General features: G+C 49.1%; 2 protein-coding genes across 2 annotated transcripts in view; one reads left to right on the plus strand and one right to left on the minus strand.

Annotated features, from left to right (window-relative positions):
• Positions 1-3,880, minus strand: part of LOC116957904 (sialate O-acetylesterase-like) — a 68,904-nt gene extending 65,024 nt beyond the window's left edge. The window contains exon 1 of the mRNA XM_076054428.1: positions 3,783-3,880. The gene's annotated coding sequence lies outside the window, so the exon portion shown is untranslated. The remainder of the gene's footprint in view (positions 1-3,782) is intronic.
• A 7,260-nt stretch (positions 3,881-11,140) lies between these two features.
• Positions 11,141-23,617, plus strand: part of LOC142906524 (uncharacterized) — a 32,417-nt gene continuing 19,940 nt past the window's right edge. Inside the window, exons 1-2 of the mRNA XM_076054528.1 lie at positions 11,141-11,471; positions 20,940-21,047. Of these exons, the coding sequence (XP_075910643.1) occupies positions 11,438-11,471; positions 20,940-21,047 (142 nt within the window). The 5' untranslated portion in view covers positions 11,141-11,437. The remainder of the gene's footprint in view (positions 11,472-20,939; positions 21,048-23,617) is intronic.

The following is a 23,617-nucleotide window of genomic DNA, read 5'->3' on the forward strand; positions in this document are numbered from 1 at the left end:
TCTCTCTAAGTGTATCTCTATGCTGTGTGTATCTCTCTAAGTGTATCTCTCTGCTGTGTCTATCTCTCTAAGTGTATCTCTATGCTGTGTGTATCTCTCTGCTGTGTGTATATCTATAATGTGTGTATCTCTATGCTGTGTGTATCTCTCTAAGTGTATCTCTCTGCTGTGTCTATCTCTCTAAGTGTATCTCTATGCTGTGTGTATCTCTCTAAGTGTATCTCTATGCTGTGTCTATCTCTCTAAGTGTACCTCTATGCTGTGTGTATCTCTCTAAGTGTATCTCTATGCTGTGTGTATCTCTCTAAGTGTATCTCTATGCTGTGTCTATCTCTCTAAGTGTATCTCTCTAAGTGTATCTCTCTAAGTGTATCTCTCTAAGTGTATCTCTATGCTGTGTCTATCTCTCTAAGTGTATCTCTCTAAGTGTATCTCTATGCTGTGTCTATCTCTCTAAGTGTATCTCTATGCTGTGTCTATCTCTCTAAGTGTATCTCTATGCTGTGTGTATCTTTCTAAGTGTATCTCTATGCTGTGTGTATCTCTCTAAGTGTATCTCTATGCTGTGTCTATCTCTATGCTGTGTGTATCTCTATGCTGTGTGTATCTCTATAAGTGTATCTCTCTAAGTGTATCTCTATGCTGTGTGTATCTCTCTAAGTGTATCTCTATGCTGTGTGTATCTCTATGCTGTGTGTATCTCTCTAAGTGTATCTCTATGCTGTGTGTATCTCTCTAAGTGTATCTCTATGCTGTGTGTATCTCTCTAAGTGTACCTCTATGCTGTGTGTATCTCTCTAAATGTATCTCTATGCTGTGTGTATCTCTCTAAGTGTATCTCTATGCTGTGTGTATCTCTCTAAGTGTATCTCTATGCTGTGTGTATCTCTCTAAGTGTATCTCTCTAAGTGTATCTCTCTAAGTGTACCTCTATGCTGTGTGTATCTCTCTAAGTGTATCTCTATGCTGTGTGTATCTCTCTAAGTGTATCTCTATGCTGTGTGTATCTCTCTAAGTGTACCTCTATGCTGTGTGTATCTCTCTAAATGTATCTCTATGCTGTGTGTATCTCTCTAAGTGTATCTCTATGCTGTGTGTATCTCTCTAAGTGTATCTCTATGCTGTGTGTATCTCTCTAAGTGTATCTCTCTAAGTGTATCTCTCTAAGTGTACCTCTATGCTGTGTGTATCTCTCTAAGTGTATCTCTATGCTGTGTCTATCTCTCTAAGTGTATCTCTATGCTGTGTCTATCTCTATGCTGTGTATCTCTCTAAGTGTATCTCTCTGCTGTGTGTATCTCTCTAAGTGTATCTCTATGCTGTGTCTATCTCTCTAAGTGTATCTCTCTGCTGTGTGTATCTCTCTAAGTGTATCTCTATGCTGTGTGTATCTCTCTAAGTGTATCTCTATGCTGTGTGTATATCTCTAAGTGTATCTCTCTAAGTGTATCTCTCTAAGTGTATCTCTATGCTGTGTGTATCTCTAAGTATGTCATTATAAATCTCTGTAACTCTCTCTATGTATATCTACAAAGTATAAATCTGAGTGTGTAAATAGTCTACATCTGTGCACTGTATATATCACTATACAGTAGAGATATTACTCTAAGTGTATCTCTGTACAGTGTGTACATTCTATCTCGGTATATCTAAATACAGTATATCTGTGTGTGTCTCTGTGTGTGTATCTCTGTGTGTGTATCTCTGTGTGTGTGTCTCTGTGTGTGTATCTCTGTGTGTGTGTCTATGTGTCTCTGTGCGTATCTCTGTGTGTGTATCTCTGTGTGTGTATCTCTGTCTGTGTGTATCTCTGTGTATCTCTGTGTGTGTGTCTGTGTGTATCTCTGTGCCTGTGTGTGTCTGTGTCTGTAACTCTGTGTGTCTGTATGTGTCTGTGTGTAACTCTGTGTGTGTGTCTGTGTGTGTGTAACTCTGTGTGTGTCTGTATGTGTCTGTGTGTAACTCTGTGTGTGTGTCTGTGTGTGTGTCTGTGTGTATCTGTCTGTGTGTGTGTATCTCTGTGTGTGTCTGTGTGTATCTCTGTATCTGTATGCATCTGTGTGTGTCTGTGTGTAACTCTCTCTGTGTGTGTCTCTGTGTGTGTCTCTGTGTATGTCTCTCTGTGTGTGTCTGTGTGTAACTCTCTCTGTGTATGTGTCTGTGTGTGTCTGTGTGTGTATCTCCGTGTGTATCTGTGTGTGTGTGTATCTCTGTGTATATCTCTCTGTGTATCTCTGTGTCTGTGTGTGTAACTCTCTCTGTGTGTCTCTCTGTGTGTCTCTCTGTGTGTCTCTGTGTGTCTCTGTGTGTCTCTCTGTGTGTGTCTGTATGTGTTTCTCTGTGTGTCTCTCTGTGTGTGTATGTATGTGTGTCTGTGTGTGTGTGTCTGTGTGTCTCTGTGTATGTGTGTGTAACTCTCTGTGTGTCTGTGTGTGTAATTATCTCTGTGTGTGTCTCTGTGTGTGTGTAACTCTCTCTGTGTGTCTGTGTGTGTCTCTGTGTGTATCTCTCTCTGTGTATCTCTGTGTGTAACTCTCTCTGTGTGTCTCTGTGTGTCTCTCTGTGTGTATCTGTATGTGTGTCTCTGTGTGTCTCTCTGTGTGTGTCTGTATGTGTGTCTCTGTGTGTGTGTCTGTGTGTGTCTCTGTGTATGTGTGTGTAACTCTCTGTGTGTGTCTGTGTGTGTCTCGGTGTGTAATTCTCTCTGTGTGTGTCTCTGTGTATGTGTAACTCTCTCTGTGTCTGTGTGTGTGTCTGTGTGTGTAACTCTCTCTGTGTGTAACTCTCTCTGTGTGTAACTCTCTCTGTGTCTCTATGTGTGTATGTATGTGTGTCTCTGTGTCTAACTCTCTCTGTGTGTGTCTGTGTGTAACTCCCTCTGTGTGTCTCTGTGTGTGTCTCTGTGTGTGTCTGTGTGTGTCTCTGTGTGTGTCTCTGTGTCTCTGTGTGTGTGTGTCTGTGTGTGTAACTCTCTCTGTGTGTAACTCTCTCTGTGTGTGTCTGTGTGTAACTCTCTCTCTGTGTGTCTCTGTGTGTCTCAGTGTGTGTGTGTAACTCTCTCTGTGTGTCTGTGTGTGTCTCTGTGTCTCTGTGTGTGTGAATGTATGTGTGTGTGTCTCTGTGTGTAACTCTCTCTGTGTGTGTCTCTGTGTGTGTATGTATGTGTGTGTGTCTCTGTGTGTAACTCTCTCTGTGTGTGTCTCTGTGTGTGTGTATGTATGTGTGTCTCTGTGTGTAACTCTCTCTGTGTCTCTCTGTGTGTGTGTGTATGTATGTGTGTGTCTCTGTGTGTAACTCTCTGTGTGTGTGTCTGTGTGTGTGTGTATGTGTCTCTGTGTGTAACTCTCTCTGTGTGTGTCTCTGTGTCTCTGTGTGTGTATGTGAGTGTGTCTCTGTGTGTAACTCTCTCTGTGTGTGTCTCTGTGTGTATGTATGTGTGTGTGTCTCTGTGTGTAACTCTCTGTGTGTGTGTCTCTGTGTGTATGTATGTGTGTCTGTGTGTGTGTCTCTGTGTGTGTCTGTGTGTGTGTCTCTGTGTGTAACTCACTGTGTGTGTATGTATGTGTGTGTATGTATGTGTGTGTATGTATGTGTAACTCTGTGTGTGTGTATGTATGTGTGTCTCTGTGTGTAACTCTCTGTGTGTGTGTCTCTGTGTGTGTGTATGTGTCTGTGTGTGTCTCTGTGTGTAACTCTCTCTGTGTGTGTCTCTGTGTGTAACTCACTGTGTGTATGTGTGTGTAACTCTCTCTCTGTGTCTCTGTGCGCGTGCTGCCGCTCACCGTCGCTGCGTCCGGGTTCTGGTCACGAGACCGGGAGAGGCACGTGATGGGTGGAGCGTCTGAGAGTGCGTGTGTGTATGTCTGTGTGTGTGTATGTGTGTGTCTGTGTGTGTATGTGTCTGTGTGTGTGTATGTGTCTGTGTGTGTGTCTGTGTGTGTGTATGTGTCTGTGTGTGTATGTGTCTGTGTGTGCTAGTGTGTGTGTCTGTGTGTGCTGGTGTGTGTCTCTGTGTGAGTGTCTGTGTGTGCTGGTGTGTGTGGCTGTGTGTGTCTGTGTGTGCTGGTGTGTATGTCTCTGTGTGTGTCTGTGTGTGCTAGTGTGTGTGTCTGTGTGTGTGTGTCTGTGTGTGCTAGTGTGTGTGTCTGTGTGTGTGTCTGTGTATCTGTGTGTGCTAGTGTGTGTATCTGTGTGTGCTAGTGTGTGTCTCTGTGTGTGTGTCTGTGTGTGCTGGTGTGTGTGTCTCTGTGTGTGTGTGTCTGTGTCTGTGTGTGAGTGGGGAGTTTCCCATACCTGGGCAGTGTGCTTATGACCGGCTCCAGTTTAACAGCAGAGGTCTCACTCCGAATCAGTCGAGCGGCAATATCTTTTCATCGGTTGCGTAACGCTGTGTGGAAGCTACCTGGTCTGTCGCTCCGCACTAAGCTTCAGGTCTTCTCGGCCACGGTCATTCCCTCCCTTCTCTATGCTTGCGAAACGTGGACCCCCCTAATGGAACATCTTCGCCGGTTAGAAACATTTAGGCTGGCCTGCCTACGATCCATCCTGGGTTTAACCAGGCTGGATTGTGTGAGGAGCTCACAAATCATTGAAAGATCTGGGCAAGGTCCCATCGGTGAGCTCCTCCGGCGGGCAAGGCTGCGATGGCTGGGTCATGTAGCCCGCATGCCGAAACAACTTTTGTTCGGCCGGATTGAGGGGGCTAAGCGGGCGCGGCACGGGCTAGAGAAGAGATGGAGTGATGTGGTACAGGAGGACGTGGAGCTGAGTGGACTTGTCGATGACTGGTACCAGCGGTGTCAAGATCGGCCTCTGTGGAGGAGGCTCGTGAAGGATGCTACTGGGCAGTTGGAGGCAGTCGCCCTCCAACAACAACGGAGGGCGGAGGAGCGACGCTCACAACAACGAGCGGAGCGCCGGGTGGCTAAAGCACAGCAGGTTGGCACAGTAGGGGGCACAGGTGGTGCATCAGCCAGTCATCTCAGTCAGTCGACCCGTGGCACCTGCTGGGTCTGCCCCGTGACCTCCTGCCAGCGGGCGTTCGACACTTCACGTGGCCTCAGGGTGCACATAGCCTGGCACAAGCGTCGTGGTGACGTCACCGCCACTTAGTGGTGAATGGCGGTTGTTGTTGTTGTGTGTGTCTGTGTGTGTATCTGTGTGTGTGTCTGTGTGTGTGTCCGGAAAAGCAACCCCCTACCTCCTCGCGGTGCCGGACGGGCAACTCTGTCGTGGACAGTGCTGTGGGGGGAGGGCCAATTCCGATTGGCTCCTCCCCTCATGGCGTCTGTGACCACCACAATGGCTAAACGGGGGCTCTGGACGGGTGCGAGGGGCTGGTAACCCCTCCACCTTCAATAAATTACCACTAAACCGTGCTTTAAGTATATAACTAATAAGCTTGTGCCGGAGACCCCGAGGGGCCAGGCGTCTATGACGTCTCCTGGCCAAACCCCAATTGGCGGAGCCAGGAGATTGAATATCTACCCTCGGGGCTCCTCCAGAAACAACAAAAAGCCACTTCGTGTGGCCACGTGGAATGTTCGAATGCTCACTGCGAAGGAGAGGCTGCCACTCCTCTGTCGGGAGCTGGACCGGTACCGCCTGGATCTCTGTGGCATTCAGGAGGTCCGGTGGACCGGCTCTGGCTCCTGCCACCATGAGGGGTGGACAGTCCTCTACTCGGGGCAGCAGACTGCCAAACACCAGGGAGTGGCTCTTCTGAACAAAAGAATGAAGGGGGCGTGGGAGCGTGGCGGTGAGGTGTGGGAAGCTGTAAGCCCCAGGCTACTTTGGGCTCGCCTTCCCATCAACCGGAGGCGAGGAGTGGTGGTCGTGGTTACTTTTCCCCCACCGAAGACAAACATCCGTAGAGGGATGCAGGCAAAGCCGATGAGTCAGATGCCTTCTATGACCTCCTGTCACAGGTGCTGGCTAAAGTGGCCCCTCGAGAAAGTCATCTTGTTGGGTGACTTCAATGCCCGAGTTGGTCATGATGCTGGCACCTGGTCTGGAGTGATTGGAGGGCATGGGCCAGATCAGCTCAATAACAACGGTAGGAGGCTGCTAGATTTTTGTGCAGCCCATGGGCTTGTAATTGCCAACACGCTGTTCCGGCATCGGCGCATCCACACAACATCATGGATGCATGCAGGGTCCAAGCAAGAACATCTGCTGGCCTACATAGTGACGGACCAGCTGATGCGAGCCCATTCCTTGACACCAGGACCTACCGTGGAGCTGATCTGCCCTCTGACCATCGACTAGTCATCTGTAAGATGCGCCGCCCATCCTTCCGCTCCGGTGGTGGGTGTACACCCAGGACCCCATTCCAACCTAAAGTGGCCTGGTCTCAATTATCTCATGAAAGTTGCAAGCGAGAATTTCATCATCGCTTGCGGCTGGGGTTGGCATCGTCCCCCACTCCTCCTGATGTCGAGGGTAAATGGGCGAGGTTTAGGACTGTGACTCATGCAGCTGCATTGGCTGCTTTGGGTACGCGGTCCAGACCTCCCCAGAGACCCTGGCTGACAGAGGAGGTGTTCAGGATAGTTGCGAAAAAGCGACAGGCCCACTGTCATCGGCTACAGAATCCGACGTCAGAATGAGGAGGCTTACCGCAGCCTTCGCTTGGAGGTTTGGAGAGCCGTGAGGCGCTGCAAGGATGGGTGGTGGTCGCGGGTTGTTGAGGCAGACGGAGTCTGCCTCAGCACGGAGTCTGCCTCAGTGGCCCGTGATCACAAATCTCTATTTAACTCCATCGAAAAAGTAACCTGCAGCGCCACACCTATTACCATCATTAGGGGAAAAAACGGTGATCCAATCTCCGACCCCCAGGAACAGGATTGCAGATTTGCTGAGCATTTCTGTGAGCTCCTGGGGGAGGGGAAATCCCTCAGCCAGGAAAACATCGTGGCACAAAGTGAGGATGACCCTGCTGAGGCTGCGGTGCCTCAAATATTGGAAGAAGTCACCCCCTGTGAGTGGCTGCCTGAGGTGCCATCTGTTGAGGAAGTACTGAAGGCGATCCGGAGTCAAGAAAAACATCTTAAAGTGACTATGTGTTGACTGTGCAAAACAGAAAATCCCTAAAAAAAACAGCAAAATATTCCTGAAAAGGCACCGTACACCAACGCTGTGTGCAAAAAATCCCAGTGGGATGCAAGTCAAACAACAACAACAACAACCACAAGAAAACTTAGATGAAGGCCATCAGTCTAACAGGGGCTGTGACCGAATTTTTACAATAAACTACATAAATAATAACATGTAACACCAAACCCTAGAGCAGTGGTTCTTAACCTTGTTGGAGGTACCGAACCCCACCAGTTTCATATGCGCATTCACCGAACCCCTCTTTAGTGAAAAATAAAATGTGATTTTTTTCAAATTCAAGACATAGATATGTTTTTTACTGGTACACAAAATGAGCCGTGCATGAACATTACCTTGTTCAAAGAATAAAACCAACACAATGCATAAACTCACAACAAATTACATACCTGGAAATCAATGTGGCTTCTGCTGTTGCCTTTGAGAGATCAGTTCAGATATGCGTGGCTTCACCTTGGCAAGTGCCACTCTCATGTCATTTTCACAGCAAAGTCTGTTCCTTTTCTTCGTTTTTATGTCCAGCATCCTCGAAAAGGATTGCTCACAAAGATATGTTGTAACAAATGGTATAAAAAAATCCAGGGCTTTCTTAGCAATAACTGGATACTTGTTCATTTGTCGACACCAACACGTTGAGAGCGTTGTTGTTCTGAAGAGTTGCTGTTGAACCTGGCTCTGCTGAATTGCAATGATTTCGTCGAGGAATTCATCATTGACATCTGCTGTTTCAACAGCAAACGTGAACGGCTGTCTCACCCATGCTGGATATGACTCTCTTGTAGGGAAATATCCGTCGAGAGACTTTGCAAGCTCATCTAAGTGCGTGGCAATTGTTTGCTTCAGTTCCGTGGATACAGAAATATCTCCGATTCCAGACACATCTTCGATCTTACTTGCACAGTCGTCCAGAAGCGGGAAGTTTGCGAAGTTATTGTTCTCTGTTCGTCGTTTCCATAACGGTAGCTTTTTTTGAAAAGCCTTCAGGTGTTCTTCCGCTTCCATGATATTGACTCCACCACCCTGCATCTGCTGATTGAGATGATTGAGAGCTGCGAATATATCGGCCATGTACGCTAAAATGAGAATGAACTCAGGATTTTTGAAGCAATCTGCATGGCAGTGTTGGTGCTCTTGCAAAAACAGGGCTAATTCCACACGCATGGCAAAAACACGATTCAGCACCTGTCCCCGGGATAACCACCGAATATTAGAATGGAGCAGAAGTACCTCAAATTGAGCCCATTTCTTTACACAGCTCACTGAAGATGCGGTGCCTCAGAGCACTTTTTCGCACATAGTTCACACATTCCACCACAGTTTTTAATACTTCTGCCATTTTTGGAGGTAAGGTTTTTGTTGCCAACGCATGCCTGTGCAGAATACAATGCGTCACAATGATGTGTGGTGCATCGGCCTTTACTAGCGCACCAAAACCAGACTTTCTTCCCAGCATGACTGGAGCTCCGTCCGTACAAACTGCAGAAACCATATCCCATGAAAGATTGTTGTCTCTGAAGAAGTCATCCACAAGCTTCTTCACATCGGCTGCCTTCGTTGTTGTTGTAAGAGGCTTACAAAATAAAAACTCTTCTTTTATCATGTCGTCTTTCACATAGCGTACAAAAACAGCAAGCTGGCTTAGATCAGAAACGTCTGTGGTTTCGTCGAGTTGAAGGCTGAATTTTGCCGGGCTTGAAATCAGATCCGCGACTACTTGAGCCAAGATGTCTTTACTCATGTCTTCTATTCTGTCACTGACGGTGTCATTTGAAAGGGGAATTTGGGATAATTTACCTTCGGCCGCTGTTCCGAGTATCAGATTCGCCATCTTTAATGCAGCTGGTTTCACAAGTGTTTCACCAATGGTGTGTGGCTTGCCCTGCTTTGCGATCAGGTAAGCAACTTCGTACGATGCTGTCAGGATCGGTTTGTTAACAGGTACAAATCCAAGAGCAGGCAGAGTGGCCCTTTCATCGAATCTGGCTCTCTTCACCCTGAATTCAGCAAGTGTTGTGTTCTTGTATTCCCCATCTCCATGCAGCTTCAAGAAGTGTTCCTTTAGTTTTGCCGGTGCAAGACTAGAGTTGCTCAACTTGGCGTTGCAAATCATGCAGATAGGACGCTCACTCCCATCACGTTCCGTGATACATGAGAATCCATGTTGTACATATTCGTCCGACCACTTTCTTCTTTTGCCCGACATAGTTAGTATGGATAAAATATTAAAGAAATCACACGACGTACGACAACAACAGTCACACGTTGACTACTGAGTACGCACTAAATTCCCCGCAGCGCTGATTGGCCAAGCAGTGTAGCATGATCATCTGCAGCCAGTGATGGCCAAGCGGGCCGTGTGTGTCATCACAAATTTACACAATAATTCAAGTGTGTCCGGACCTCCGTGGCGGGGGCTCTGCCGAACCCCTGAGATCGACTCACCGAACCCCTGGGGTTCGATCGAACCCAGGTTAAGAACCACTGCCCTAGAGCCACAGCTGGCTGCATGAGTTACTCCACAACAACAGAAGCATCGGTCGGAGTATCACATTGTTCAATGCACCTTTAAGATCAGCACGCTAAATCAAAATACAGATAATACTTTGCAGCGTCATCCGGAGCGAAACATTTTATTTTATTTTACGCCAATGAATAGCAGTGACAGCTAGGGATCTACAACTCCTCTAGAGCAGTTTTGAGAGAAGATCTCATTGGTAGCGATTCAAGTTGCAGTTTATTGGCAAAAGCATCCCATAGCAAAGGCCCTTCCTCCAGTTTTTGTACGGCAATAGGGAATGTGAAGCTGGTAAATGAGCGAAGACCTGAGGTCAAATTTGTTCTTTGAAACAAAGAGGAGATCCAGCAGGTAGTCTGCGGATTTTTTTGTAAGTACATCGTGAATAAATAAGATCTGGTGCAATAAAAGACGCCAGTCAAGAACGACGTTTGAAAGCGTTTATTACACTAATACACTTCACTATACACTACACTATACACTACACACTACACTACACACTACACTATAAACTACTATACACTACACTATACACTACACAATACACTACACTACAGAATACACTACACTATACACTACACTATACACTACACTATACACTACACTATACTATACACTATACTATACACTACACTATACACTACACTATACACTACACTATACACTACTATATACTACACTATAAACTACACTATACACTACGCTACATACTACACTACACTATACACTACACTATACACTACTATACACTACTATACACTACACTATACACTACTATATACTACACTATACACTACACTATACACTACGCTACATACTACACTACACTATACACTACATTACACTATACACTACACTATACACTACTATACACTACTACTACACTATACACTACACTATACTATACACTACACTATACACTACACTATACACTACACTATACACTACTATATACTACACTATAAACTACACTATACACTACGCTACATACTACACTACACTATACACTACACTATACTATACACTACTATACACTACACTATACACTACTATACACTACACTATACACTACTATATACTACACTATAAACTACACTATACACTACGCTACATACTACACTACACTATACACTACACTATACACTACACTATACACTACACTATACACTACTATATACTACACTATACACTACACTATACACTACGCTACATACTACACTACACTATACACTACATTACACTATACACTACACTATACACTACTATACACTACTACTACACTATACACTACACTATACACTACACTATACACTACACTATACACTACACACTCGTGCTGTACTAGTGACGAATTGGCCACGTTCTGTTCACGTGACAACCCTTACTGGTTGGCCGTGTCGGGTGGTGGCGCATTATAACGACGACACAACATTCGCACATTCACGCGATGTCACCCCACCCCCCACCCCCGAAATCCCGGCTGTGACGTAGTGAAAGAGGGAGGAGCCTCAACCCGGCACTTCTGCCCCACGTGACCTCTCGGCCAGGAAGTTCCTCCATCGCTTTTGTTTTTTTACGCCTGTAGACAACAAAATCAAATAAATAAAAGTCGCCGCCGGGGGTGGAGGTTAGAGAGATAATAATTAAATAATAAGTTAATATTTACAATCGGTAAGTACTAAGTAAATATTAATAATAAGTATATAATAAGTAAATAATAAATATATAATAATAAGTAAGTATTAATCTGAGTCGATCGAGGCGCCATTTTTTGCATTGGGCGTCAGAGCGGAAGGGGCCGGGTTCGCAATGGCGAGGACGGAACTCTGCGGCCTTCTCGAGGGTGAACCTCCACACACAGTCACACACACACACAGTCACACTCACACACACACAGTCACACTCACACACACACAGTCACACACACAGTCACACACACACAGTCACACTCACACACACACAGTCACACTCACACACACACAGTCACACACACACACAGTCACACAGACACACACAGTCACACACACAGACACACACAGTCACACACACAGACACACACAGTGACACACACACACAGTCACACACACACACAGTGACACACACACACAGTCACACACACAGACATACACAGTCACACACACACAGTCACACACACACACACAGTGACACACACACACGGAGACACATAGACACACACAGACACACACACACAGACACACTCACACACACAGACACACACACAGACACACACACAGACACAGTCACATACACACACCCAGACACACACACACAGTCACACATACAGTCACACACAGACACACACACAGGCAAAAACTGAGAGAGGCGTGTCTTCACTGAGGGAGGCGTGTCTGACACGCCCCCCTCAGTGAGGCAGACGTGATAGCTGCCTCACTAAAGGGGGCGTGTCTTCACTGAGGGGGGGCGTGTTTTCACTGAGGGGGCGTGTCTTCACTGAGGGAGGCGTGTCTGACACGCCCCCCCTCAGTGAGGCAGACGTGATAGCTGCCTCCCCTGGTGCTTCTTCATTGCAGTTTTATGACGAGACCAGCGAGCCTAACTATCTTTATACACGTGCGTGAAATAAGTTACCGGGAGTATGGAAGGCGAGGACATGAAATGAAGGCGTCTACAAACATTACATTGGTGACGTACTGAGATAGTAACAGGCACGCGCTTATTGCCCGCGCTCCACCCGGTTACTGAGGGGTTGCGCAATCACAGGGGAGGCAGAGCTCGTCGCTGCCTCACCTCTCGTCTCTTCCCGCGTTTGCAGCGGCGCTCCGCAAATTTGGCGATTTATATTTATAAAAAAACAAATGATTGGAATCGTACAGAAATGACATTTGTGGCGCAGAATAGTGAGAGAGAGAGAAAATGAAATCTTAATATTTATTTTATTATTTACTTTCCGTACCGGCTATTTTTATTGCATCATGGCACGCAATCGCACAATCGTTGATCCAGGCTCTGTGTGGTGAGTCTGTGGGTCTCTGTGTGAGTCTGTAGGTCTCTGTGTGAGTCTATGAGTCTCTGTGCGAGTCTATGGGTCTCTATATGAGTCTATGGGTCTCTCTGTGTGAGTCTATGGGTCTCTGTGTGAGTCTATGGGTCTCTGTGTGAGTCTGTGGGTCTCTGTGTGGTGAGTCTGTGGGTCTCTGTGTGAGTCTGTGGGTCTCTGTGTGAGTCTGTGGGGTCTCTGTGTGAGTCTGTGGGTCTCTGTGTGAGTCTGTGGGGTCTCTGTGTGAGTCTGTGGGTCTCTGTGTGAGTCTGTGGGGTCTCTGTGTGAGTCTGTGGGTCTCTGTGTGAGTCTGTGGGTCTCTGTGTGAGTCTGTGGGTCTCTGCGTGAGTCTGTGGGTCTCTGTGTGAGTCTGTGGGTCTCTGTGTGAGTCTGTGGGTCTCTGTGTGAGTCTGTGGGTCTCTGTGTGAGTCTGTGGGTCTCTGTGTGAGTCTATGGGTCTCTGTGTGTGTCTATGGGTCTCTGTGTGAGTCTATGGGTCTCTGTGTGAGTCTGTGGGTCTCTGTGTGTGTCTATGGGTCTCTGTGTGAGTCTGTGGGTCTCTGTGTGAGTCTATGGGTCTCTGTGTGAGTCTATGGGTCTCTGTGTGAGTCTATGGGTCTCTGTGTGAGTCTATGAGTCTCTGTGTGAGCCTATGGGTCTCTGTGTGAGTCTATGGGTCTCTGTGTGAGTCTGTGGGTTTCTGTGTGAGTCTGTGGGTCTCTGTGTGAGTCTGTGGGTCTCTGTGTGAGTCTATGGGTCTCTGTGTGAGTCTATGGGTCTCTGTGTGAGTCTATGGGTCTCTGTGTGAGTCTGTGGGTCTCTGTGTGAGCCTATGGGTCTCTGTGTGAGTCTGTAGGCCTCTGTGCGAGTCTATGGGTCTCTGTGTGTGTCTATGGGTCTCTGTGTGAGTCTGTGGGTCTCTGTGTGAGTCTATGGGTCTCTGTGTGTGTCTGTGGGTCTCTGTGTGAGTCTATGGATCTCTGTGTGAGTCTATGGGTCTCTGTGTGAGTCTATGGGTCTCTGTGTGAGCCTATGGGTCTCTGTGTGAGTCTATGGGTCTCTGTGTGAGTCTATGGGTCTCTGTGTGAGTCTGTGGGTCACTGTGTGAGTCTGTGGGTCTCTGTGTGAGTCTATGGGTCTCTGTGTGTGTCTATGGGTCTCTGTGTGAGTCTGTGGGTCTCTGTGTGAGTCTATGGGTCTCTGTGTGAGTCTGTGGGTCTCTGTGTGAGTCTGTGGGTCTCTGTGTGAGTCTATGGGTCTCTGTGTGAGTCTGAGTCTCTGTGTGAGTCTATGGGTCTCTTTGTGAGTCTATGGGTCTCTGTGTGAGTCTGTGGGTTTCTGTGTGAGTCTGTGGGTCTCTGTGTGAGTCTGTGGGTCTCTGTGTGAGTCTATGGGTCTCTGTGTGAGTCTATGGGTCTCTGTGTGAGTCTATGGGTCTCTGTGTGAGCCTATGGGTCTCTGTGTGAGTCTATGGGTCTCTGTGTGTGTCTATGGGTCTCTGTGTGAGTCTATGGGTCTCTGTGTGAGTCTATGAGTCTCTGTGTGAGTCTATGGGTCTCTGTGTGAGTCTATGGGTCTCTGTGTGAGTCTATGGGTCTCTGTGTGTGTCTATGGGTCTCTGTGTGAGTCTATGGGTCTCTGTGTGAGTCTGAGTCTCTGTGTGAGTCTATGGGTCTCTGTGTGAGTCTATGAGTCTCTGTGTGAGTCTATGGGTCTCTGTGTTAGTCTATGGGTCTCTGTGTGAGTCTATGGGTTTCTGTGTGAGTCTGTGGGTCTCTGTGTGAGTCTGTGGGTCTCTGTGTTAGTCTCTGGGTCTCTGTGTGAGTCTATGGGTCTCTGTGTGAGTCTATGGGTCTCTGTGTGTGTCTATGGGTCTCTGTGTGAGTCTATGGGTCTCTGTGTGAGTCTGAGTCTCTGTGTGAGTCTATGGGTCTCTGTGTGAGTCTATGAGTCTCTGTGTGAGTCTATGGGTCTCTGTGTGAGTCTATGGGTCTCTGTGTGAGTCTATGGGTTTCTGTGTGAGTCTGTGGGTCTCTGTGTGAGTCTGTGGGTCTCTGTGTGAGTCTATGGGTCTCTGTGTGTGTCTATGGGTCTCTGTGTGAGCCTGTGGGTCTCTGTGTGAGTCTATGGGTTTCTGTGTGAGTCTGTGGGTCTCTGTGTGAGTCTGTGGGTCTCTGTGTGAGTCAATGGGTCTCTCTGTGAGTCTCTGGGTCTCTGTGTGAGTCTATGGGTCTCTGTGTGTGTCTATGGGTCTCTGTGTGAGTCTATGTGTGTCTCTGTGTGTGTCAATGGGTCTCTGTGTGAGTCTATGGGTCTCTGTGTGGTGAGTCTATGTGTGTCTTTGTGTGTCTCTCTGTGGGTCTCTGTGTGTGTCTCTGTGGGTCTCTGCGTGAGTCTATGTGTGTCTTTGTGTGTCTCTCTGTGGGTCTCGGTGTGTGTCTCTGTGGGTCTCTGTGTGAGTCTATGTGTGTCTTTGTGTGAGTCTATGGGTCTCTGTGTGAGTCTATGCGTCTTTATGAGTCTATGGGTCTCTGTGTGAGTCTGTGGGGTCTCTGTGTGAGTCTGTGGGTCTCTGTGTGAGTCTGTGGGTCTCTGTGTGAGTCTGTGGGTCTCTGCGTGAGTCTGTGGGTCTCTGTGTGAGTCTGTGGGTCTCTGTGTGAGTCTGTGGGTCTCTGTGTGAGTCTGTGGGTCTCTGTGTGAGTCTGTGGGTCTCTGTGTGAGTCTGTGGGTCTCTGTGTGTGTCTATGGGTCTCTGTGTGAGTCTGTGGGTCTCTGTGTGAGTCTATGGGTCTCTGTGTGAGTCTATGGGTCTCTGTGTGAGTCTATGGGTCTCTGTGTGAGTCTATGAGTCTCTGTGTGAGTCTATGGGTCTCTGTGTGAGTCTATGGGTCTCTGTGTGAGTCTGTGGGTTTCTGTGTGAGTCTGTGGGTCTCTGTGTGAGTGTGGGTCTCTGTGTGAGTCTATGGGTCTCTGTGTGAGTCTATGGGTCTCTGTGAGTCTATGGGTCTCTGTGTGAGTCTGTGGGTCTCTGTGTGAGCCTATGGGTCTCTGTGTGAGTCTGTGGGTCTCTGTGTGTGTCTATGGGTCTCTGTGTGAGTCTGTGGGTCTCTGTGTGAGTCTATGGGTCTCTGTGTGAGTCTATGGGTCTCTGTGTGAGTCTATGGGTCTCTGTGTGAGTCTATGAGTCTCTGTGTGAGTCTATGGGTCTCTGTGTGAGTCTATGGGTCTCTGTGTGAGTCTGTGGGTTTCTGTGTGAGTCTGTGGGTCTCTGTGTGAGTGTGGGTCTCTGTGTGAGTCTATGGGTCTCTGTGTGAGTCTATGGGTCTCTGTGTGAGTCTATGGGTCTCTGTGTGAGTCTGTGGGTCTCTGTGTGAGCCTATGGGTCTCTGTGTGAGTCTATGGGTCTCTGTGTGGGTCTATGGGTCTCTGTGTGAGTCTGTAGGCCTCTGTGTGAGTCTATGGGTCTCTGTGTGAGTCTGTGGGTCTCTGTGTGAGTCTGTGGGTCTCTGTGTGTGTCTATGGGTCTCTTTGTGAGTCTGTGGGTCTCTGTGTGAGTCTATGGGTCTCTGTGTGAGTCTATGGGTCTCTGTGTGAGTCTATGGGTCTCTGTGTGAGTCTATGAGTCTCTGTGTGAGTCTATGGGTCTCTGTGTGAGTCTATGGGTCTCTGTGTGAGTCTGTGGGTTTCTGTGTGAGTCTGTGGGTCTCTGTGTGAGTCTGTGGGTCTCTGTGTGAGTCTATGGGTCTCTGTGTGAGTCTATGGGTCTCTGTGTGAGTCTATGGGTCTCTGTGTGAGTCTGTGGGGTCTCTGTGTGAGTCTGTGGGTCTCTGTGTGAGTCTGTGGGTCTCTGTGTGAGTCTGTGGGTCTCTGCGTGAGTCTGTGGGTCTCTGTGTGAGTCTGTGGGTCTCTGTGTGAGTCTGTGGGTCTCTGTGTGAGTCTGTGGGTCTCTGTGTGTGTCTATGGGTCTCTGTGTGAGTCTGTGGGTCTCTGTGTGAGTCTATGGGTCTCTGTGTGAGTCTATGGGTCTCTGTGTGAGTCTATGGGTCTCTGTGTGAGTCTATGAGTCTCTGTGTGAGTCTATGGGTCTCTGTGTGAGTCTATGGGTCTCTGTGTGAGTCTGTGGGTTTCTGTGTGAGTCTGTGGGTCTCTGTGTGAGTGTGGGTCTCTGTGTGAGTCTATGGGTCTCTGTGTGAGTCTATGGGTCTCTGTGAGTCTATGGGTCTCTGTGTGAGTCTGTGGGTCTCTGTGTGAGCCTATGGGTCTCTGTGTGAGTCTATGGGTCTCTGTGTGAGTCTGTGGGTCTCTGTGTGGGTCTATGGGTCTCTGTGTGAGTCTGTAGGCCTCTGTGTGAGTCTATGGGTCTCTGTGTGTGTCTATGGGTCTCTGTGTGAGTCTGTGGGTCTCTGTGTGAGTCTATGGGTCTCTGTGTGTGTCTGTGGGTCTCTGTGTGAGTCTATGGATCTCTGTGTGAGTCTATGGGTCTCTGTGTGAGTCTATGGGTCTCTGTGTGAGCCTATGGGTCTCTGTGTGAGTCTATGGGTCTCTGTGTGAGTCTATGGGTCTCTGTGTGAGTCTGTGGGTCACTGTGTGAGTCTGTGGGTCTCTGTGTGAGTCTATGGGTCTCTATGTGTGTCTATGGGTCTCTGTGTGAGTCTGTGGGTCTCTGTGTGAGTCTATGGGTCTCTGTGTGAGTCTGAGTCTCTGTGTGAGTCTATGGGTCTCTTTGTGAGTCTATTGGACTCTGTGTGAGTCTGTGGGTTTCTGTGTGAGTCTGTGGGTCTCTGTGTGAGTCTGTGGGTCTCTGTGTGAGTCTATGGGTCTCTGTGTGAGTCTATGGGTCTCTGTGTGAGTCTATGGGTCTCTGTGTGAGCCTATGGGTCTCTGTGTGAGTCTATGGGTCTCTGTGTGAGTCTGTGTGTCTCTGTGTGTCTCTCTGTGGGTCTCTGTGTGAGTCTATGGGTCTCTGTGTGGTGAGTCTATGGGTCTCTGTGTGAGTCTATGGGTCTCTGTGTGAGTCTATGGGTCTCTGTGTGAGTCTATGGGTCTCTGTGTGAGTCTATGGGTTTCTGTGTGAGTCTGTGGGTCTCTGTGTGAGTCTGTGGGTCTCTGTGTGAGTCTCTGGGTCTCTGTGTGAGTCTCTGGGTCTCTGTGTGAGTCTATGGGTCTCTGTGTGTGTCTATGGGTCTCTGTGTGAGCCTGTGGGTCTCTGTGTGAGTCTATGGGTTTCTGTGTGAGTCTGTGGGTCTCTGTGTGAGTCTGTGGGTCTCTGTGTGAGTCTATGGGTCTCTCTGTGAGTCTCTGGGTCTCTGTGTGAGTCTATGGGTCTCTGTGTGTGTCTATGGGTCTCTGTGTGAGTCTATGTGTGTCTCTGTGTGTGTCAATGGGTCTCTGTGTGAGTCTATGGGTCTCTGTGTGGTGAGTCTATGTGTGTCTTTGTGTGTCTCTCTGTGGGTCTCTGTGTGTGTCTCTGTGGGTCTCTGCGTGAGTCTATGTGTGTCTTTGTGTGTCTCTCTGTGGGTCTCTGTGTGTGTCTCTGTGGGTCTCTGTGTGAGTCTATGTGTGTCTTTGTGTGAGTCTATGGGTCTCTGTGTGAGTCTATGCGTCTTTATGAGTCTATGGGTCTCTGTGTGAGTCTGTGTGTCTCTGTGTGTCTCTCTGTGGGTCTCTGTGTGAGTCTATGGGTCTCTGTGTGGTGAGTCTATGGGTCTCTGTGTGAGTCTATGGGTCTCTGTGTGAGTCTATGGGTCTCTGTGTGGTGAGTCTGTGGGTCTCTGTGTGAGTCCATGAGTCTCTGTGCGAGTCTATTAGTCTCTGTGTGAGTCTATGGGTCTCTGTGTGAGTCTATGAGTCTCTGTGTGAGTCTAGGTGTGTCTCTGTGTGTCTGTCTATGGGTCTCTGTGTGAGTCTATGGGTCTCTGTGTGTGAGTCTATGGGTCTCTGTGTGAGTCTATGAGTCTCTGTGTGAGTCTATGGGTCTCTGTGTGAGTCTATGGGTCTCTGTGTGGTGAGTCTATGGGTCTCTGTGTGGTGAGTCTGTGGGTCTCTGTGTGGTGAGTCTATGAGGCTCTGTGTGAGTCTATGGGTCTCTGTGTGTCTCTCTGTGGGTCTCTGTGTGAGTCTATGTGGGTCTCTGTGTGGTGAGTCTATGGGTCTCTGTGTGTGAGTCTATGTGCGGGTCTACCGGGGCACTCGCCCTGTGCCTCAGGGCGAGTTCTCATCCTTGACCCGGTCAAACAAAGCAACTTTAACCCAGCGGCACGCTCTGTCTGATTCCTTTACAAGCTAACGGTGGGGCGTGGTGCAGACGGCCGGTTCCGGTGAGCATCAAGTTCACGTGGATCGGTGTCATGGATTGTGCCCCCCTCCCCTGCCCCCCTTTGGAACTTGCCCGTTTCATCGGTTCAAGTGTTGTGTTTAGTGTTGTGTGTGTGTTGTGTGTGGTGTGTGTGTGTGTTTTGTGTGTTTTGTGTGTTGTGTGTGTTTTGTGTGTGTGGTGTTTGTGTGTGTGTTGTGTGTGTTGTGTGTGTTGTGTGTGTTTTGTGTGTGTTGTGTGTGTTTTGTGTGTGTTGTGTATGTGTGGTGTGTGTGTGTGTTGTGTGTGTATTGTGTGTGTGTGGTGTGTGTGTTGTGTGTGTTGTGTGTGTTGTGTGTGTGTTGTGTGTGTGGTGTGTGTGTGTGTTGTGTTCAGTGCTGTGTGTGTGGTGTGTGTGTGTTGTGTGTGTGTTGTGTTCAGTGTTGAGTGTGTGTTGTGTGTGTGGTGTTCAGTGTTGTCGTTGTGTGTGTGTGTGGTGTGTGTGTTGTGTGTGTGGTGTGTGTTGTGTGTGTGTTGTGTGTGTGGTGTGTGTTGTGTGTGTGTTGTGTGTGTGGTGTGTGTGTGGTGTGTGTTGTGTTCACTGTTGTCGTTGTGTGTGTGTTGTGTGGTGTGTGTGTGTGTTGTGTTCAGTGTTGAGTGTGTGTTGTGTTCAGTGTTGAGTGTGTGTTGTGTGTGGTGTTCAGTGTTGTGTTCAGTGTTGTGTGTGTTGTGTGCGTGTGGTGTGTGTGTTGTGTGTGTGGTGGGTGTGTGTTGTGTGTGTTGTGTGTGTTGTGTTCACTGTTGTCGTTGTGTGTGTGTTGTGTGTGTGTGGTGTGTGTGAGTTGTGTGTGGTGTGTGTGGTGTGTGTGTTGTGTTCACTGTTGTCGTTGTGTGTGTGTTGTGTGTGTGTGGTGTGTGTGTGGTGTGTGTGTGTGTGTTGTGTTCAGTGTTGTCGTTGTGTTCCTTGTGTGTGTGTGTTGGGGTGTGTTGTGTGTGTGTTGTGTGTGTGGTGTGTGGTGTGTGTGGTGTGTGTGTGTCGTGTGGTGTGTGTGTGTTGTGTGTGGTGTGTGTGGTGTGTGTGTTGTGTGTGTGTGTTGTATGTGTGTGTGGTGTGTGTGTTGTGTGTGTTGTTTGTGTGTGTGTTGTGTGTGTGTTGTTTGTGTGTGTTGTGTTCAGTGTTGTCGTTGTGTGTGTGTTGTGTGTGTGTGTTGTTTGTGTGTGTGTTGTGTGTGTGTTGTGTGTGTGTGTTGTTTGTGTGTGTTGTGTTCAGTGTTGTCGTTGTGTGTGTGTTGTGTGTGTGGTGGTGTGTGTGTGGTGTGTGTGGTGTGGTGTGTGGTGTTGTGTGTGTGTTGTGTGTGGTGTGTGTGGTGTGTGTGTTGTGTGTGTGTGTTGTATGTGTGTGTGGTGTGTGTGTTGTGTGTGTGTGTTGTTTGTGTGTGTGTTGTGTGTGTGTTGTTTGTGTGTGTTGTGTTCAGTGTTGTCGTTGTGTGTGTGTTGTGTGTGTGTTGTTTGTGTGTGTGTTGTGTGTGTGTTGTGTGTGTGTGTTGTTTGTGTGTGTTGTGTTCAGTGTTGTCGTTGTGTGTGTGTTGTGTGTGTGGTGGTGTGTGTGTGGTGTGTGTGGTGTGGTGTGTGGTGTTGTGTGTGTGTTGTGTGTGTGTTGTGTGTGTGTTGTTTGTGTGTGTGTTGTGTGTGTGTTGTGTGTGTGTGTGTTGTTTGTGTGTGTTGTGTTCAGTGTTGTCGTTGTGTGTGTGTTGTGTGTGTGGTGGTGTGGTGTGTGGTGTTGTGTGTGTGTTGTGTGTGTGTTGTGTGTGTGTTCAGTGTTGTCGTTGTGTGTGTGTGTTGTCGTTGTGTGTGTGTTGTCGTTGTGTGTGTGGTGTGTGTATGTGGTGTGTGTGTGTGTTGTGGTCCACTCAGAACGTTCCACAGAAGCAGATATCACAGAGCCGCTTTAAAGGCTTAACGGTGGGGGACCTTTATCCACGTGCGTGTGGGGGTTGCAGAACCGGCGAGGAAGTCCCAGAACGACGCTGGATCGTGGGTCCAGGATGCAGCGCAGCAGAGGCAATGTCTGATAACCATCGTTTCTGGAGATGATTGCTGTGTTTTCGGTACGAGCCCCAGCCGCTTGACTGCCTGCAGATTCATTCTGCGCACACACACGCACGCTAACGCACAACAGCAACAACAACAACAAAAACAACCGCCATTCGCCACTAAGTGGCGGTGACGTCACCACGACGCTTGTGCCAGGCTATGTGCACCTTGAGGCCACGTGAAGTGTCGGATGCCCGCTGGCAGGAGGTGACGGGGCAGACCCAGCAGGTGCCACGGGTCGACTGACTGAGATGACTGGCTGATGCACCACCTGTGCCCCCTACTGTGCCAACCTGCTGTGCTTTAGCCACCCGGCGCTCCGCTCGTTGTTGTGAGCGTCGCTCCTCCGCCCTCCACAGAGGCCGATCTTGACACCGCTGGTACCAGTCATCGGCAAGTCCACTCAGCTCCACGTCCTCCTGTACCACATCACTCCATCTCTTCTCTAGCCCGTGCTGCGCCCGTTTAGCTCCCTCTATCCGGCCGAACAAAAGCTGTTCCGGCATGCGGTGGCTGGGCATGCGGGCTACATGACCCAGCCATCGCAGCCTTGCCTGCCGGAGGAGCTCACCGATGGGACCTTGCCCAGATCTTTCAAGGATTTGTGAGCTCCTCACACAATCCAGTCTGGTTAAACCCAGGATGGATCGTAGACAGGCCAGCCTAAATGTTTCTAACCGGCGAAGATGTTCCATTAGGGGGGTCCACGTTTCGCAAGCGTAGAGAAGGGAGGGAATGACCGTGGCCGAGAAGACCTGAAACTTAGTGCGGAGCGACAGACCAGGTAGCTTCCAGACAGCGTTACGCAACCGATGAAAAGAGAAGGGAGGGAATGACCGTGGCCGAGAAGACCCGAAGCTTAGTGCGGAGCGACAGACCAGGTAGCTTCCAGACAGCGTTACGCAGCCGATGAAAAGATATTGCCGCTCGACTGATCCGTTAGTTGTGTTTAGTTTTTGGTCCTTCCCCCGCACCTCTGATCAGCACGGTTGGCTATGTGCACGGTGCGAAAGAAGTTCCCCAACGCATGCACAGCAGCGTCGCGTGGCTGATGACGCAAAAAGACAAAGATCCCCCAGGTAGCCTCTAGCAGGCTGTAGGGGCAAGTGCTGTTAGCGAGCAGCAGCTATGAACACAAAGACAAAGATCCCCCAGGTAGCCTCTAACATGCTGTAGGGGCAAGTGCTGTTAGCGAGTAGCAGCAGCTATGAACACACAAAGACAAAGATCCCCCAGGTAGCCTCTAACATGCTGTAGGGGCAAGTGCTGTTAGCGAGTAGCAGGAGCTATGAACACACAAAGACAAAGATCCCCCAGGTAGCCTCTAGCAGGCTGTAGGGGCAAGTGCTGTTAGCGAGTAGCAGCTATGAACACACAAAGACAAAGATCCCCCAGGTAGCCTCTAGCAGGCTGTAGGGGCAAGTGCTGTTAGCGAGTAGCAGCTATGAACACACAAAGACAAAGATCCCCCAGGTAGCCTCTAGCAGGCTGTAGGGGCAAGTGCTGTTAGCGAGTAGCAGCTATGAACACACAAAGGCAAAAATCCCCCAGGTAGCCTCTAACAGATTGTAGGGGCAAGTGCTGTTAGCGAGTAGCAGCTATGAACACACAAAGATCCCCCAGGTAGCCTCTAGCAGACTGTAGGGGCAAGTGCTGTTAGCGAGCAGCAGCAGCTATGAACACACAAAGACAAAGATCCCCCAGGTAGCCTCTAGCAGGCTGTAGGGGCAAGTGCTGTTAGCGAGCATCAGCAGCTATGAACACACAAAGACAAAGATCCCCCAGGTAGCCTCTAGCAGACTGTAGGGGCAAGTGCTGTTAGCGAGCAGCAGCAGCAGCTATGAAGGCTACCGGCACTGTGGCACACGAGGGGGTGGGTGGTTACCAGCACCACTCCCGCCCGCCTTTGTCTCCCCCCCAGTGGCGACGTTCACTACGCACTGCTACAGCAGCCACTCGTTTGAGGCCGAGTCGACCTAGGGGAGGCGGACCAAGGGCCCGGCCCATTGAATCGTCACCGCTGTTGGTCGGGAATGGAACCTCGGCGCTAACCACCGCTCCACTACCCCTCCCCACCTGATGGCGCTCACGCACACAAACACGTGCAGTGGGTTGTGCGGTGGCGGAGTCTCCTGTGCGTGTTTGTTCAAACGCTTCGTCCCCAACACGAAAAGGGGGCAACACAACCTTAGGGGGCTCGGCCTCCGGGGATGACAGCGTGCCCTGGCCGCTGTGGGGGCGTCGCCCCGCCCCTGGGCACGCCCACTCTCTGGAACCTTCCGGAGGGACCGAGGTTGTTGCGCAATCCCCCATGCAGAAACGCGACCCGCTGTTGTGCCGCTGTTGTGCCACTGACTGGAGGTTTCACGTTCAACCGCAGTGGTGGCGGATTATCACGCACCACAATTACCCACCACGTTACACACGTGTTACACACGTTACACACGTTACACACATGTTACACACACGTGTTACACACGCGTTACACACGTGTTACACACGTTACACACATGTTACACACACGTGTTACACACGCGTTACACACGTGTTACACACGTGTTACAAACTCGCTCCATCGTATCTT

The sequence above is a fragment of the Petromyzon marinus genome, chromosome 66 (genome assembly GCF_048934315.1).
Source record: "Petromyzon marinus isolate PM22_M1 ecotype Great Lakes invasive population chromosome 66, UKy_Petmar_22M1.pri1.0, whole genome shotgun sequence".
Taxonomy (NCBI): Eukaryota; Metazoa; Chordata; class Hyperoartia; order Petromyzontiformes; family Petromyzontidae; genus Petromyzon; species Petromyzon marinus.